The 15273-nt window shown below is 47.1% G+C and overlaps 1 protein-coding gene across 12 annotated transcripts in view; it reads right to left on the bottom strand.

The window, feature by feature from the left end:
- Positions 1 to 15273, bottom strand: part of DRP2 (dystrophin related protein 2) — a 40869-nt gene that overhangs the window by 4288 nt on the left and 21308 nt on the right. For 10 of the 12 annotated variants that reach the window (XM_074323372.2, XM_074323373.2, XM_074323370.2 and 7 more), the window contains 14 exons: positions 13599 to 13659; positions 13229 to 13290; positions 12155 to 12229; positions 11022 to 11223; positions 10714 to 10799; positions 8884 to 9041; positions 8381 to 8547; positions 6624 to 6735; positions 5291 to 5427; positions 4941 to 5006; positions 4619 to 4684; positions 3592 to 3735; positions 1549 to 1786; positions 256 to 376 (listed from right to left, as the gene is read on the bottom strand). In XM_074323372.2, coding sequence (XP_074179473.2) covers positions 256 to 376; positions 1549 to 1786; positions 3592 to 3735; positions 4619 to 4684; positions 4941 to 5006; positions 5291 to 5427; positions 6624 to 6735; positions 8381 to 8547; positions 8884 to 9041; positions 10714 to 10799; positions 11022 to 11223; positions 12155 to 12229; positions 13229 to 13290; positions 13599 to 13659 — 1695 coding nt within the window. The remainder of the gene's footprint in view (positions 1 to 255; positions 377 to 1548; positions 1787 to 3591; positions 3736 to 4618; positions 4685 to 4940; positions 5007 to 5290; positions 5428 to 6623; positions 6736 to 8380; positions 8548 to 8883; positions 9042 to 10713; positions 10800 to 11021; positions 11224 to 12154; positions 12230 to 13228; positions 13291 to 13598; positions 13660 to 15273) is intronic. The other 2 variants (XM_074323375.2, XM_088795298.1) reach the window with 2 other exon arrangements.

The following is a 15273-nucleotide window of genomic DNA, read 5'->3' as shown; positions in this document are numbered from 1 at the left end:
GGTAGGATGTGGCCAGCTGAAGGGCAAACCTACAGCATTTGTGTCTTCCCAGCACAATGTGTAGGGAAGGGAAGGTGCTCAATGTACATGTATAGAATAAACAAATGAATGAATCAGTCAATAAGCCAATCATGCCTGACACTAAGCTCAAAGCCATGAGGAAAAACCAGTCCCAGCCCTAGCAGGACCTTAGGCAGGAGATCTGAGGCAGGACAAAGCATGGAGGAAGGGGCTGGGAAGGGCTGGGGAACTCACCTGCAGCCTCAGTGTCTGGAGTTGTACGTCCCTTGTCCTGGGGGTGACTGCCTTCCGACTGCTGTGGAGATGAAACTAGGGACGAGCCTGCAGAGCCATTGCCATCTGATTCGGTGGGTGGCTAGCAAGAGGTAATGCATGACTTAAGTGGTTTTGCCTTCCAGATCTTGCTTTGACAGAATCCTGAGCTTAAAAGGGGCCTTAGATATCCCATGCCCATCCCTTTGCCCTTGGACTTTAAGACACTTTGGCAGTGCCTCAAACAGTGGCTTCCCCTTTAAGGAAACTTCTTAGACTACTCAAGTACCAATTACTTTCTTCCTTCAACAACATATGACAGAGTCTCCCAGTTCTTATAAGAATGGTCTTATAAGATTTGCACCTAAAGGTCTCTTGTTGTCATTTCAGCTATAATTAAACTATTTAGAACCCAATTCTCTCTGGAAACGTAGAGTTGCACACTTGATCTTCAGTTCATGACATATCACATGTTAGACACCTCCAGGCATCTAGAGACCATCCCTTGGAGAATCTGGGGAAGAGGCAGGGGGTGGTATCACCTGGTACATATAATGACAATAATAGGTAACATTTATGAAGTGTTTACTATATTCCTGGCATCGTGCTAAATTCTTTAAATGCATTATCTCATTTATGTTCACCACAATTCCATGAGGTTGGTATGTTATCTCTGTCTGGCAGGTGAGGGTACAGGGACATAGTAAAACTAAATAACTTTCCTAACACCCACAGCCACTATTTGGCAGAGGCACATTCAAACACAGGGCTGTCTGACTCCAGAGCTACACTACATCATATACACTACCTCTCAAAGAAGAAAGGGACAAAAAATAACAAGAGCTCCCTTCACAGCAAAAATCTCTCTCTTGTGAAGATGTCCAAACCTGCTTCTTTCCAGCAAACATCATAATAGCAAAATGAATGCTCTGGATGATTCTTCGAACTTTGTTCTTTCAATACTGGGTTCAAAAGGGTTGTGGGGATATGAGCCCTCAGAAGGCCTCCCTCTGCCCCAGGCCCCACAATGGCTTGAGAGTAACACACGAGGGTGGAGTGGAAGCTAAGTGGAAGAGAACTGGCCCAGCAGTGAGACCTACCAGCCCCTTCCTTCCCCCCTTCCCCAACTGCCAGCCCAGGTCTCTTCAGAAGGTCATCTAACAGCCACTGCCAAGGAGCTCTTTCTTCCCTCCCTGTTGCCACACTCTCCGGCTCCCCATCTCTCCACCCTGTGCTCGGGGGCTGCTCTTGTCCTTCCTCTGGCTCCAGCCTTACCTGCAGGAGCAGCTCCCTTAAGCGCTGCAGCTGGGATTCTAGCTGCTTGTTGTGGTCTTCAAGGATCTGCATGCGTGTCTCCAGGCGGCTCTTGTGCTGCCGAAGGATCCGGGCCTCGGCCAGAAGCTCTTCATTGCGGTGGTCCTGTGACACCTCAATAGAGCCCTCGGCCAGGGCGGGTGCCTCAGCAGCCTCCTCATGCTGCCACTTCAGGCGTCTCAGCTCTCCCTGGAGAATCCTGCCAAGGCCAGGGAAGCCAAGACGCATGGCCATAACGAGGTGTTGACTGTCCAGGTCCCAGATGCCCCTTCATATCTAGGTGTGAGGAATCCCTTTGCTCTCCCAACCCCATCCCCACCTCAGCTGGCTTGTTGCTTGAATGGCAATATCCACTTCCTCTCCAGCACATATGTCATTTACTCTGCCATCATTGGGCTTCAGAGCAGAGAGAGTTGACATTTCATATAACAAATGCCTCTGGGCTTTGCAGTGCTGCCTCAGGGATTAATTCTGACCTTAAAATGAGGCAGAAACACAGTCTGCAAATAAAGGAGGCATTAGGGCCACCGACTCAACCACTCCATTTAAAGATTTTTAGATTCCAGAGGAAGACGTAACATTAACAAAAGACCACCCATCTTGCCTCTTCTGTCAACTACTCACTTCTTTGGCCTACTTTGAACACCCATGTTGAGTCATCAAGAAAATAGATTCCAAAGAGATGGTCTACTTTGGCGGACAATACTGTTTTCTTTTTTGCAACAGAATTACTCTCTCCCCAATGGTTCATAGGGCCCGCCACTGCTGCTCTAATGCTGTGCTTCTCATGCTATCCATAGTGTAGACAGTACCAGGGGGGATCACTTCATAAGGTATATAAATGTCTAACACCGTGCTGTACACCTGAAACTAATATAACATTGTATGTTAACTGTAATTGAAAAAAATTAAAACAAAAAATAAACAAAAACAAAAACAAGAAACTATCCATAGTGAAAACCCAGGGGGATTTTTCAATCCACTGTGGACCCATATGTGGTCTAAATGTGCATAGCTAGCACACAGCTCACACCACATATGACTTGCCACATAAGTTCAACAACACTCAAACTGGTCTACACCCTATTCAATGAAAACAAGTCCATTAATTATGTGCTGGGATGTCATGGCAATGTCAAATTGCTATAAAAGTTTCTAAAAGCTTACTCTTTATTTCTGTATTTATCTTGTCTTGAACCAGTAACAGATACCTCACGGACTGGCCCTGTTCCAAGGACTTGCTACTCTAAGCACAGTCTGTGGGCCAGTGGCATGGGCATGTCCTGGGAGCTGGTTAGAAATGCAGGAACTCAGGCCCCACCCCAAACCTCCGAATCAAAATCTGCATCTTGGCGAGCTCCCCAAGTGACTTGCATGCTCACTAAGTTTGAGAAGCACTGTTCTTAGCGATACTGCAGATTCTACTACATGCCCCCAAAGTGGCTTGGATGCTCCTCAGGCCGCTGCTGCCACTGGTACTTTATGGAGATTAATGCCATCCCTGTCATCGTCACATTCCCTCTTCCAGTCCTCAAAGGGGCTATGCAGTGTCACCTTCCTCTTTGTCTATTACTTTCAGTAAGTGCTAAGTATCTCATTCCAGTCCAACCCTTAAAGTTCCTTGAAGGCAGAGACATGTATGCTCTTCTGTATTCATCTGGTTTGCATTGTTTCTGCTTGCATCTAATGGGTACTTGGAAATATTTGGGTTGAGTTAAAAAAATATAAATAATTACTAGAATAGCTAGCATTTCTTAAACGCTTACTGTAAGCCAGACACTGGCCAGCACATTATATGCCTGATCATTTGATCTTCCCAAGTGCCCCTAGGAGGGAGGAACTACGTATTATCACCATCCCCATTTCACAGATGAGGAAATAGAAGGTCACAGAATATAAGGAACTTGTTCGAGGCCACAGAGCTAGGATGTGGAAGTGTCAGGACTTGAATTCAAGCTGTCTCACTCTAGAACCTGCACAGATCTGTGCCATCGCCATACCCACCGATTCTCATCCTCTAAGTGGGCCAGGATCTTCTCTAGCTCTCCCTTGCTTTCTGTGACCATGCTGCATGGAGATTGTTGTCTGAAGCCTGGCTCCCGGTCTGTAATGGGACTGGAGTGCCGTAGCAGGTACTGGTCCTCGTCTCTGCATGGGTGTGGGGAGAGGAAAGGAAGTGGCCGGGCACTGAACCGAGAAACAGCTCAGGGCATGAGTTCTCAGCTCCCAGCTCAGGCCTCAGGAGATGCAGGCTGGAGGATTCACTTCTAAGTCATGTAGAGAAGGAAAGGCCATGTATTCAGCCTTAAAAGGGATGAAAGTGTTCAAAAGTAGCAGAGGTCCTGGTTGAGGGTCATAGGAGAGAGTGTTTCCAGGATGCTGGGGCTTCTGGGTTCTACTTAAAGCCCCTGGGAAACAATGAGCAAATCACTTTCTATTTTGTGCTGCTCCCCCACCCCACCTACCCTTCACTTCCCCACCCCCAGGGGGGATCACTGCCTGCCTGAGTCCCAGTCAGGGCCAGACTGGTGCAAGGAGCCAGCAGCTCCTAGGTCCTCTGAGCAGGCCAGGTACTTCCCTAGAGATGAAGGGCCCCTTCTTGGGGCTACAATACCATGGAGTCTCTCTGGCCACACTTCAGTCAAGTCCCTGGTGTCTCCCCGGGGTTGGTGTGGCACTAGATGGGGCTTTGGTATCCTGAGCATAAGCTAATGGCTCATTTATGCAACTTTATACGAGAGCATATTCTTCTTCCCTCAAAGCTGGGTATAGAAGGACGGGATCTTGCAACAGGAGGGGATCTGGGCAGAGGGCAGGGAGATAGTGCACTATTCATTCCGCAGGTCAGCAGATAGAGGGCAGACTGTTTCCCTTACTAAACACCGTGCCCAGAAAGTAGCCTTCCCTCCTTAGGGCATCCAGGACCCTAGCCACCACACCCCCACCCCTGGAGGCTGTACCCTCTCCAAACAGTGGCAGAGGGATCCTAAAGAGAGCTATTCCTGGAAAAGAAGCAGCTGTGAAAACTCACATGCTGTCATCTGGGGATAGGCTGTCATTAAAGAAGGAGCAATTCTGACTTTCCATCTCAGCAAGCCTGGGAAGAAAGAGCAGGAACAGAAGGGAAAATAGGATGTGGGGCCTGCTTTTATTGCAAGGACCCTAATCCTAGAATAGGATCATCAGTTTGGGGGGGGGGCTGCCCCAACCACCCTTAAGTGTTAGGCCTCACTGGCTGCCACATACCCCACTGTTCACATCCCCCTGGCTCTGACTCCAGTCTCTTTGCCACAACTGAAAACCCCTTCCCGATGAGACTCCTTACAATCCCTCTCCCCCAAACCTCATGGTACCTGCTGGCAAAATGCTCAATGCGGGAGTGTGTGTCAGCATGTGGCAACCTCGGGGAAGAAGCCGGCCTAGAAGAAAGCAGCAAAGACTCAGAGGACCAAGGACTGGGCAGCCTGTTTCCTCACCACCACCCTCCCTGTCCCCTGCCACCAAATGAGGGAGACGGGCAAGAGCTGATGGCAACAGGACACAGAGACTGGATTTACAGGGTCTATTTCTCAGGCCAGATTCCTGGTCACACCCAGGTTGAACTGCCCTGGAACAGCCCCCTAGCCCACATGGGACTTGGCCCCTTTACAACCCCGGGCACAGCGAGGCTGCCCATAGCCCGCACACAGCCACTGGTACTCACGTCTCACTGTAGTCAGACTCCAGCACTGATTGCACAGGCAGATAACCTCGCTGAGGGTGTTTGCTGAAATAATGCTTTGAGCGGAATTTGTTCTTTAAGGTTGTGGCAAAGTCCCTCATGTTCTCACTGGATGTGGTCTGAGGGGAGACAGGGTAGGGGGACTCACCTTAATAGCTTCGGGATATGCTGGCGGAGGTGTGGCTGCTCCCCTAGGGCAGGGAATGGGACTGGTAATCCACTCTTGTCCATGCCTACCTCACCCTGCTCCTAGAGAAAGGTCTAGAGGACACATGCCAAACTGTGAACATCGGCTGCCTCTGAGAAGTTGGACAGGAGGGGTGTGGGCCAGGCTGAGGACAGAGGAGGACTTTCATTTTATACTTTAAACACCTATATATAATGTGGATCTTTTACAATGAGCTCATATTAGTGAATTAAAAAAATCATTTATATAAATTCTAGGGATGTAGAAGATGAGCAGGAGGTAGAGGATTACCAGTCTACCATCTTGAGCCAGTCTCCCTTGACTTTTATAACGTTTACTTGAAAATGATAATAAAAGAAAAATAAAGGGCAAGGCCCCTGCTCTCACCAGGTCACACATGTTTCTGTGGCAACAGAATTTGGAGAAGGTATGACAGTTTGGAGGGATGGATTGTGAAGAAACAGGCTGAAAGATGGCGTGGTAAATGGGAGAGAGCTCAGTCAGGCAGCAAAGCCTGCAGCTGTGGATCCTGGCCACAGCAGAGGAGAAATTCTGCGGCTGGAGTTCATGGATGCTAACCAACCTGGATTCAGGGGGCTATGAAGGGCATGGTTTCCAATGAAAACCAAGTGGCATTGGGGAGCCAAGTAAAGAACACACCCCCTACCCCATCCCAAGAGACACAGTAATTGATGTGAGGACAAACTTTGGTATTGACTACAATGGATGGAAGCAATGACGAAGAAGCAGGTGAAGACCAGGTGACAGGAGCAAAATAGGAAACCAGGCCAGAAAAACTAAAGTGAGCAACAGAAGGCTTGTCCCCTGGAACTGCCTTACTCTCTCTATTTTTTCCTGAGGCTTCTCTCTGCAGGAAAATAGTGAGTGCCTTTTAAATGGTTAAGGGTGTCCTGGGCTGCTATAGCCAGCTGTGGCCCCGGTGAGGGGGAAGCTCTGCGGGAAGAACAGAGAGGCCTGAATCCCACAAACTGGTGAATCACTAGGACTGTTTGGAGAATGCTCCCTGGAGGAGAGCGGAATACAGGTAGCCAGTGCATGGCCAGGTAGATCAAGGGCCCAGAACCTGAGAGCTGCCTCCCCGTCCCACCTGGCCTGGAGGCTCCGTACCGGGGTGTAATACTCCATGATGGGGTAGTGTAGCTTGTTGCCTTTGCTGGCCCTGCCTGTCAAGAAGCAGGTCTGGCAGATGTCCACGTTAAATTGTTTCAGACTCCGGTACCTTGGGGAGAGGAGAAGTGATAGGACAGAGGATCCAATGTACCATAGTGACCTCCCCGTCCCCCTAACATCCAAATATACACACACATTAGAAGGCGGTGAAGCATGGAGCCATGACACACTCAACCTCCTGTACATAGCAGTGGCTGAGTCCTCACTAAATGATTAGCCTTATTCTAGACACCATAAGCCTCCATGAAATCACATGCTCAGCCTCCTAGAAGTGTGGGAAATAGCACTGTCCCACAATCTTTTTTAAAAAGAAGGGGGAGCAGGGGTAAAGAGCTCATGATAGCAAATGACTTTCTAAACAAGGATGGCCCTAAAGGTCCAGTCTCACAAGTACCAGCACCTACTGGAGAATTTACTCTTCCAATACAAAGGCTGCTTGTTCTACCGGCCCTGTGTAAATTGGCTAAAAGTTATTTCTAGAAGTTATTTATGATAATAACTCTATTATTACCCAATACAGACTAGCTCTTCAGATTCAGTCCCAAAGCTGGGCCAAGCTGCCCAGACCTAGTTGTACAGAATGGTGAAATGCTTGGACTTAGAGAAGTCAGAGGATCCAACATCTGCTCCTGGATTTACAGTAACCAGCTATGTGAACTTGGGTAAGTCACATTCCACCTCCGTGCTTCATTTGCTTATAAAAAGCAGGGTGGTTGTGAAGAGAGTGTGTGTTAGTGCTTGAAAAAGCTTAAAAATTGAGCATTTTATGATGAAAGCCAAATTCAGGATAGTGGTTACTTTTGTGGGACGAGGAGGAGAATGTAATCAGGGGAACTTCAAATCTGTCGTAATAAGGTTTTATTTCTTAAGCTCGGTGCTGGGTGCATGCCACAGGGTGCCAGAGCTGGCTCAGACCAGCTCACGAGAGTCACCCCAATAAATTTAATAAAATATAATTTAAAAAAAATTTCAGGGATTTTCCAAGTCAGTTGTTACATATAGCCATTATTAAAAAATAAATTATATAAATTCATAATTAAGTAAATTATATTACAAACAAAAGTAATAAACACTCAAAACTCATCACCTCCTAATTATTTTACTATTATCTATGCTCTTGAGGTTGTTTACGTCTGTTGGATCCGTATGTTGGAAATATTAATACTATAAGTAGTGTGGAACCACAGCATCTCTTCCTGACCTCCTGCGGGTAGCCAAACACTGGCCACAGTGGGAGTATTTACATCATGGAAATTAGCCAATGTTACAAATTAGGTTTTTTTCTTGCTTTCTGGAGAGTCGGTTGTGAACCATTTGCCAGCATACCATTTGGTACATAGGTGTTGTTAAGTCAGGATGCTGGGGTTTTTGTGTTCTACTTACTGCTCCCTGCGAAATCATGAGCAAATTACTTTTCTTTCTGTGCTGTTCCCTCACCTGCCCCCTCTTGTTTATCCGTTTTTGCAGGTCTAGAATATTTCATAATGCAACTAAAACAAAATAAAATATTTCATCATTTCTATTCAAAAAATGAAACGTTCTGCAATCGAAAGGATTACAATGATATATAACAATATACAATAGATTAGGTACAATTATATAATTATATAATATATTGTTTTGTAGTACATAATTTCTGTGCAACACAGATTATTTACTATTATTATCATTCCATCAGGTATTGTTTTCTCTACCTGAAGCCCTTGATGGGGCATTGCCTACAGATAGAGCACTTGGTCTGATGCTTCACTTGCTCAGCAATGGTGACCCGATGCAGAACAGCCAGCCACACCATGGATTGGGGCTCCAAGTTGACCCACTCCAGGAACTGTGAAGCTTCAATGACTGGCTTCCCAGTGCTCTAGGGAAACAAGAACCGAATGGCAATGACTGAGGCCCAAAGTGCCTTGTGCCTAGAATGGCAGCCCTCAGAGGAACAGGAAAACCAGCAAGGCCTGGGTTGGCCTATTCTCCAGAGGTGTCTACCTTCTGCCTTGTCCCAGTAGAGGTGGTGTCCTCTCTGGCAGGACTCTGACCCTAAAAGCCCAGAGAATCTTCTGGACTGTTGTTCCATCCCAACAAACTCCCTTACATATGAGTAGCTCAGGTCAAAAGTTTATCTCTTAGTCCTCCCTCCCTTTTTCCCACCTTCCCTCCCATCAGCCCACCCTTCCACCCTCCCTAGTTCCAGACTCACAAAACGGAAGCAACTACGGACACTGGGCTCCACATTGCTGCCTCCAAAGGCTGCCACTTCCCCCAGCTGACGAGGCACTTGAATGGCCTCATGAAGCAGGACACCAAGGTGGCGTTGGTCACACTGGCTGCCTGAGTTGGCGACTTGGCTGAAGAGGTCTGCTGGCCCCATCATAAGTCACGGCCAACCCCAGTGCAGGAATGGCCCAAGAATGGTGCGAGGAGAAAGAGCAGAAAAAGAAAACAAGGAAAGAGCACACAGACTTAGCTAATGACTTTTGAAACTGGAATGCCTAGCGGTCCACCCCTGACCTTTAGAAGCCTAGGAGTTCCAAACAGAGCATTCTCTGAGTTCAGAGAGAAAAACTGAGACAGACACAAAGAAAGAGAGCATCACAAAGAGAGGGGGAGAGAGAGATGAAGACACAAAGTGAGCTGTGTGAGTGAGCAGTGCCAGACACAGATATAACACTGTTGGGAAAATAGATTCTCAGGAAGCAAGATGAGGGGGGTTCAGGGGTGCCTGAACATGAGTCACAGTCAGTGCCCTATCCCCTCCATAAGCTATTCATGTAGCTTATGTAGTCTGATACTGTAATAAGCTCTCAATTATCCACATAAATGGAAAGAAACACTGACATGGATAGTCCAAAAATAGGAGATAATTCTAAGCATCTGATCATCTAAGAATTAGCTCTAAGTGATTGTGGGAAACACTGTGGTACTTATATTTGAATCTGGGCTATATCTGCCCTTTGGGGGAACTCCCCCACCCCACCCCAACCTTAGAAAACCTCCTCCAGAGATTACTGTCTGTCTGCTTCATACCTCACTTAAGGTTTAGAAAACACACAAATGTAGAGGCAGAGGGCCTGGGTTTTAGTTCTGGATCCATTGCTGACTAGCCTGTAGAACCTTGGGTAAGTCATGAACCTCTCTATGCTGCAGTTTCCTTCCTTGTAAACTGAGGATAAATAATCATTGTCCATCCCATCTCAAAGGAATGTTGGGAGAGATAAATAATACAATAGCTATGGACATGCTCTGAAACATCCCCTTCCCTGTAGTTTCCCCAGACAGCTGTCATCTCACTCCTGCGATCTGATGTAGCACACATCCTTTGCCATTCCGATTAGCCTAATTAGTATATTGCAAAAGATCCGTTCTGTGTCCTTCTGTCTCCTCCTCTGGACTGGAAACCACTTGAGGCAGGGACCATGTCTAACTGAACCTAGTACTCACCACGTTTAGCACAGTGATCAACACACAGTAAGCACTTGATAACTAATTATGCAGTTGCAGAAAAGTATGAAATGCTGTACAAAAGATGGGAGGATGGTAATATACACCAGAGAGGTGAAAAGGTACTATACACCAGAGAGGCTAAAAACTACAGAATTCCATATTGTCCACCTTCCCGTAACAGGGATGATTGCACCCTAGCCGGGTAATCACATGGGAAGTCTCCAGTGTGACATGGCTTGAGCTCCAGACGGGGAGAGGGCTAAGCTTGATAGGTCATGGGTGAATTAAACTAGAAAGTCTGGGTCCTGGGTGCCCCAGGATGCCAACTCAGATCCTGGTTGAGTAATTACATCAGAGCAGAAGAAACCAAACCCCTTGCAGTGACACTGAAAATAATAACAAGCCTTAGGCCTTTGGCTGATGTGGATTCTTTGCAACAGCGTGGACCAGGAAGCATCACAAGGTAGCCCAAGTGGCCCTCTGCTGAGTCATAAGACCTACCTTCTGCTTGGTAGAGACCCTTCCTCCTCCCGCCACACCTCTCCCTCCACCCGATTCCACTCCAGACTTTTGGAGTTGTACTCACACTGCAGTTTTTCCTTTACTTCTGTGCCACACAGGCATGCGATGCCAGTCTTAAAAGACAACGCCCGCATCTTTCCACTGCGACCGCTAGGTTTAAAAGAAGAGACTGAGAACGTGAATATATGTAAAGGGGTAATATCGTGGCAGGCATTTCCCTCACAGAGTTGACCCCAGCAGGGCTCTGCGCCAACCATGCCTCAAGCTGAGCTGGCTCAAAGTCCACCATGACAGCAACCCCTTCACACCAGGCCCACTCCAGATGTCCCACTGAATTTCATCCTGGAGGCTGCCAGGGCTGCAAGCCCTTACCTGTCAAAAACATTGAGGAGCCAGTTGAGGCTCATGTCCACACAGAGAGGCACGTTGACCAGGATGCCTCTCTCCTCCTCCAGCCGTTCATATAAGGCAGTCAGGCAGTGAATGACCTCCACCACGTCCATCACGTGCTCACTGGCTTGCAGATCATGCTCATTGAAGATCTCCAGCGCTGTGGTTAAAGTTACCAGGTCCACTGGGATGGAAAGAAAGAGGGAGAAGATAGAGCCAAAAGAAGAACCCCAGGGGCTAGACAAGGGGATACGGCCACCAGCTTCACCAAATCTGACTCATCATTTGTAAGTATGATGCAAGCTTGCCCTTTACCAAGACACTCATCCCAAGGAGCAGGAGGCAGCAAAAGACCCCCTAAATTAACCCAAAATGTTTCTATACCCATATGTTCTTTGACATTAGTTTTAAGAAGATGGTGGGATGTGAGTAAACTTATCTCCTGTGTTGTGTTAACAACCAAGGAGTCGAACCCCATTTTAAATTTCTCTCTCTTTACCCACACTTCAACTGCAAATAGGTTTGTCCACGAACCTTGTTCTGAGAACCTAGACACCAGGTATGAAGGCTCAGGTGTGCCTGGGTAAATATGACATACCTCAGGAGGACTCTTTAATTATACCCAATGCTGAAATCAACTTAGCCAGACACAGCAAGAAAATCGAATGAACAGTGTCTCTGAGAAAGGCCAGAAGGCACATTGTATCTGTAGTCACGTTGTCCCCTAACAACTGGCATTTGCTCCAACAATTCTGCTGCTGCATCCAATAACCCCAAGATGGCAAAGAAACACAAACTCCCAGTGGCTCCAAACCACTGGCTAGGATGCTTCCTGCCATAAAACAGTTGCCCTGTTTTCCATGTTGGGTAGGACAGAAGGGACAAGGAAGAGGATAGCTGTGGGTTAATTTGGAAACAAGTCTGGGGCTTGGAGAGAATGGAAGGGCCCCAGAAGGAGCAGGTTTCCACAGCCAGCATATCCCAGCCTTTGGAGAGTTCCCACCAAGTCAAGCAACAACCCTGGTCAAGGTGGGGTGAAAGTGGGAAACATCCGACAAATGAGGAAGAGTAGGAGAGGGCTGAAGGCCTTAGGGAAAGTGCACTGGGAGACTTACAGCGCAGTGCCTTCTGGACTCTGCGTAGCTTCATGGCAGTGCGGTAGGCTGAGAACTTAATGTTGTTCAGATCAGCTGAAAAGAATGGAAAGAGACCCACTCAGATCAGGTAAGGGCAAATTAAAACCACAGCAGATTGGCAAAAAATAAAAGTCTGACAACGGCAAGTGTCAGTGAAGATGTGGATGAATGAGATGTGCTGGTGGAAGTGTGGAAGTGTAAACTGATACAATCACCTTGGAACACAATGTGGTATTACTAAAGTTGAACAGCCATGTATCCTACAACCCAGCCACATGTATATCCTATAGCAGTGATTTTCAGACGTTTTTTGATAAAGATGCATAGTAAGAAATTCATTTTACATCACATACAATATACATACACTGATGTGTGTACATATAAATAACTGAACCAAATATTTCAGGAAACAATACCTTACTAGATTTGATAAAGCAAAAACATAACAAAATTAATATCAAATATGACTCTTGCTAAGGAGTTGCCCTTTCATATTTTACAGTCTATTTCAATTTTTAAAATGCTTGTCATATCACACTGAAACGTGCACCAGAAGACATGTACAAGAGCTCTTTAGTAGCACTGTTCTGATTAACTCCAAACTAGAAACAACCTAAATGTCCATCAACAGTAGGCTGGATGAAGAAACTGTGGTACATACAATGGAACACTCTACAGCAGTGAAAATGAATGAACTACATTCACATACATCCACATGGACAAATTTTGCCACCTAATGGTTAGTCTCTCCTAGTAGCCAAAGAAAAGGCACATGAGGGTCACATTCATTACATCCTGGACAGTGTCTTTCAAAGCAGATCTGGTTCACACCTATAAGCATAATTCCCTAATGTGATGGTAAAGTGGTCCAGGGGGAATGTAGAGCCTCCAGTTGAGGGAGGTGTAGATGGGAAATGGAAGAGGACTGCTGGAAAAAGGACAAGGTACTCACTTCTATCCCCACCTGATCGGTGAGTGGGATTCCCTTCCGTTCTTATAGAACAAAGGCAGCTGAATAGATCCCCACCCTATGCAGGGACCCCACATTCTTACCCAGGGTTTGGTATAACTCGGTCATCTTGGGATGGTCCCAGCATGTGGTCTGAGCCTGGTGGCTACAAACAAAAGCATCAATAGCGCCAGGGTTCACAGCACCCCTTCCCCCTACATGCAGACACCACTCAGTGATAGGATGGATGCAAGGAGCTGCAGGATCCTAGGGTGAGCCCTGAAGATCCCAGAGCACAAGGGTTCACCTTTACCCAAGTAGAATCTTGAGCCCTTGAGATGAGTAGGAGGGAAAACTGGACTGGGTGGAGGAATCCCAACAGGTAAGGAGTGAGAGGGACAGGTAGAAAAAAAGGCAGGCGAGGGAGGGTGTGGGCAGGTGACTGACACGCTTCTGAATCAGATGGTCACTCACTTGATATAGTAGGGAACTTTATTGGGTGAAATTGCTCTTTCCCAGGGAACCTGGACAGAGGCTGGTAAGGGAGAAGAGAAAGAGAAAAAAGCTGGCTACTAATGCTCTTCAGGTCCCTGGTGACTCCCCTGGTCTATCCTCCCAAGTAAAGGTCAAGCCCCAAAGGGGATGCCCAACTCATTGCCAGCTCTTAACAGCCCTGAGGGTGGGGCAAAAACTAATGAACACACTTCTTTCCCTGATCTTAGGGCAAGGGAAGGAGAAGAGGTTGTCACTGATATGCTCATGTGCCAGAGACTGGCAAGAGCATGAACAGGAATACCTGCTTTGCCACTCTGACAATCTTCTCCCTGAGCAGGCAGCCATTTCTACCCATTCAGCTGCAGGCAGCTGGAGTGCTGCTGTGGATATGAAGTGGACCCTACTTTCCTCCCGGGGCTCAAAGCCCTTCCCCCAGGAGGTCAAGCTTCTCATTCCTGTGGGACAATGGGGCTCATACTGCCCATTTGTCTCTGCTGAGGAACTCTGGGTTGCCCCTCTCTGCTCCATGTCTTTATCTTCCAGATGTTCCAGGAAAGGCTCAGTTACCTGGCCAACCACCTCACGGTAGTTTCCCTGGGTACAAGAGCCTCTGCAGGTATAGCTGCATACCAGTGATTATAACAGCAGTAGTTCTAACCAACATTAGCATTTACAGAGTCCTACTCTGTGTGTAGTACTCTGAGAAATGCTTTGCGTACATGTCTAATTTTCAGATCTTTATATTGCCACCATATCCACTGCTACCACCCTGATCTGACTCACCAGAATCCCTCACCTAGATTATTGCAATATGCTTCCAAACAGGTCTCCCTGCTCCCACTCTCACCACCCCCAACACTGACTGTTGAAACATAAGTCAGATCGCATCAGCCTTCTGCTCAAACCCCTCCAAAGGTTCTGCATTCCATTCAGAATAAAATCCAAAGTTCTTACTCTAGCCTACAAGGCCCTCCGTGCTCTGGCCTCCTGCCACCACTCTGACCTCCTGCTCTCTCCCCTCCTTGCTCACTTCTGTACTGGCCTCCATTCTGGTCCTTAGACATGCCGGCCTTAAGGTCCTGAAAGATGCTGTACCCTCTCCCTGGTGCGCCCTTCCCTCAGATATGCACATGGCTTGGTCCCTCACCTCCTTGAGGTTCCCTGTCCATTGCCGTGCTCTCAGTGACGCCTTCCTGACCACCCTATTCAGAAGTGCAGTGCCTCCCCATTATCTCCAGCACTGCCCGTTCACACCTTCCCTGCTTTCCTTTTTTTCCATAGCATTTGTCATCAATTTACCTTATAAATGTTTTACTTATTTGTTTATAGTCTGGCTTCCCTCACTAGACTATAAGCTCTATAGGTCTAAAGACTTTTGTTCATGGATGTAGCCTCAGTGCCTAGAAGAGTTCCTGGCCCATAGTAGGCCCTCAATAAATATTGTTGAAAAAATAAAGTCATTTAATTCCCATAACCCTGTGGGTCAGGTAATGTTTTCCCCTCTTTTTCCATGTGGGCAAACTGAGGTTCAGAAAGTTTAAGCTATTTTTTCCAAGCTTGCACAGCAATAAATCAAGGAGGTGTAACTCAGACCCAGGTCTCTTTGACTTGAGAGCCTGGCTTCTGAATCACTATTATCACACTGCTTTATCTT

This window comes from Rhinolophus sinicus, chromosome 18 (genome assembly GCF_057876585.1).
Source record: "Rhinolophus sinicus isolate RSI-liver-muscle chromosome 18, RSI-T2T, whole genome shotgun sequence".
Lineage (NCBI taxonomy): Eukaryota > Metazoa > Chordata > Mammalia > Chiroptera > Rhinolophidae > Rhinolophus > Rhinolophus sinicus.
The sequence above is the reverse complement of the archived record's forward strand: the minus strand, read 5'-3'. Positions and strand labels throughout refer to the sequence as shown.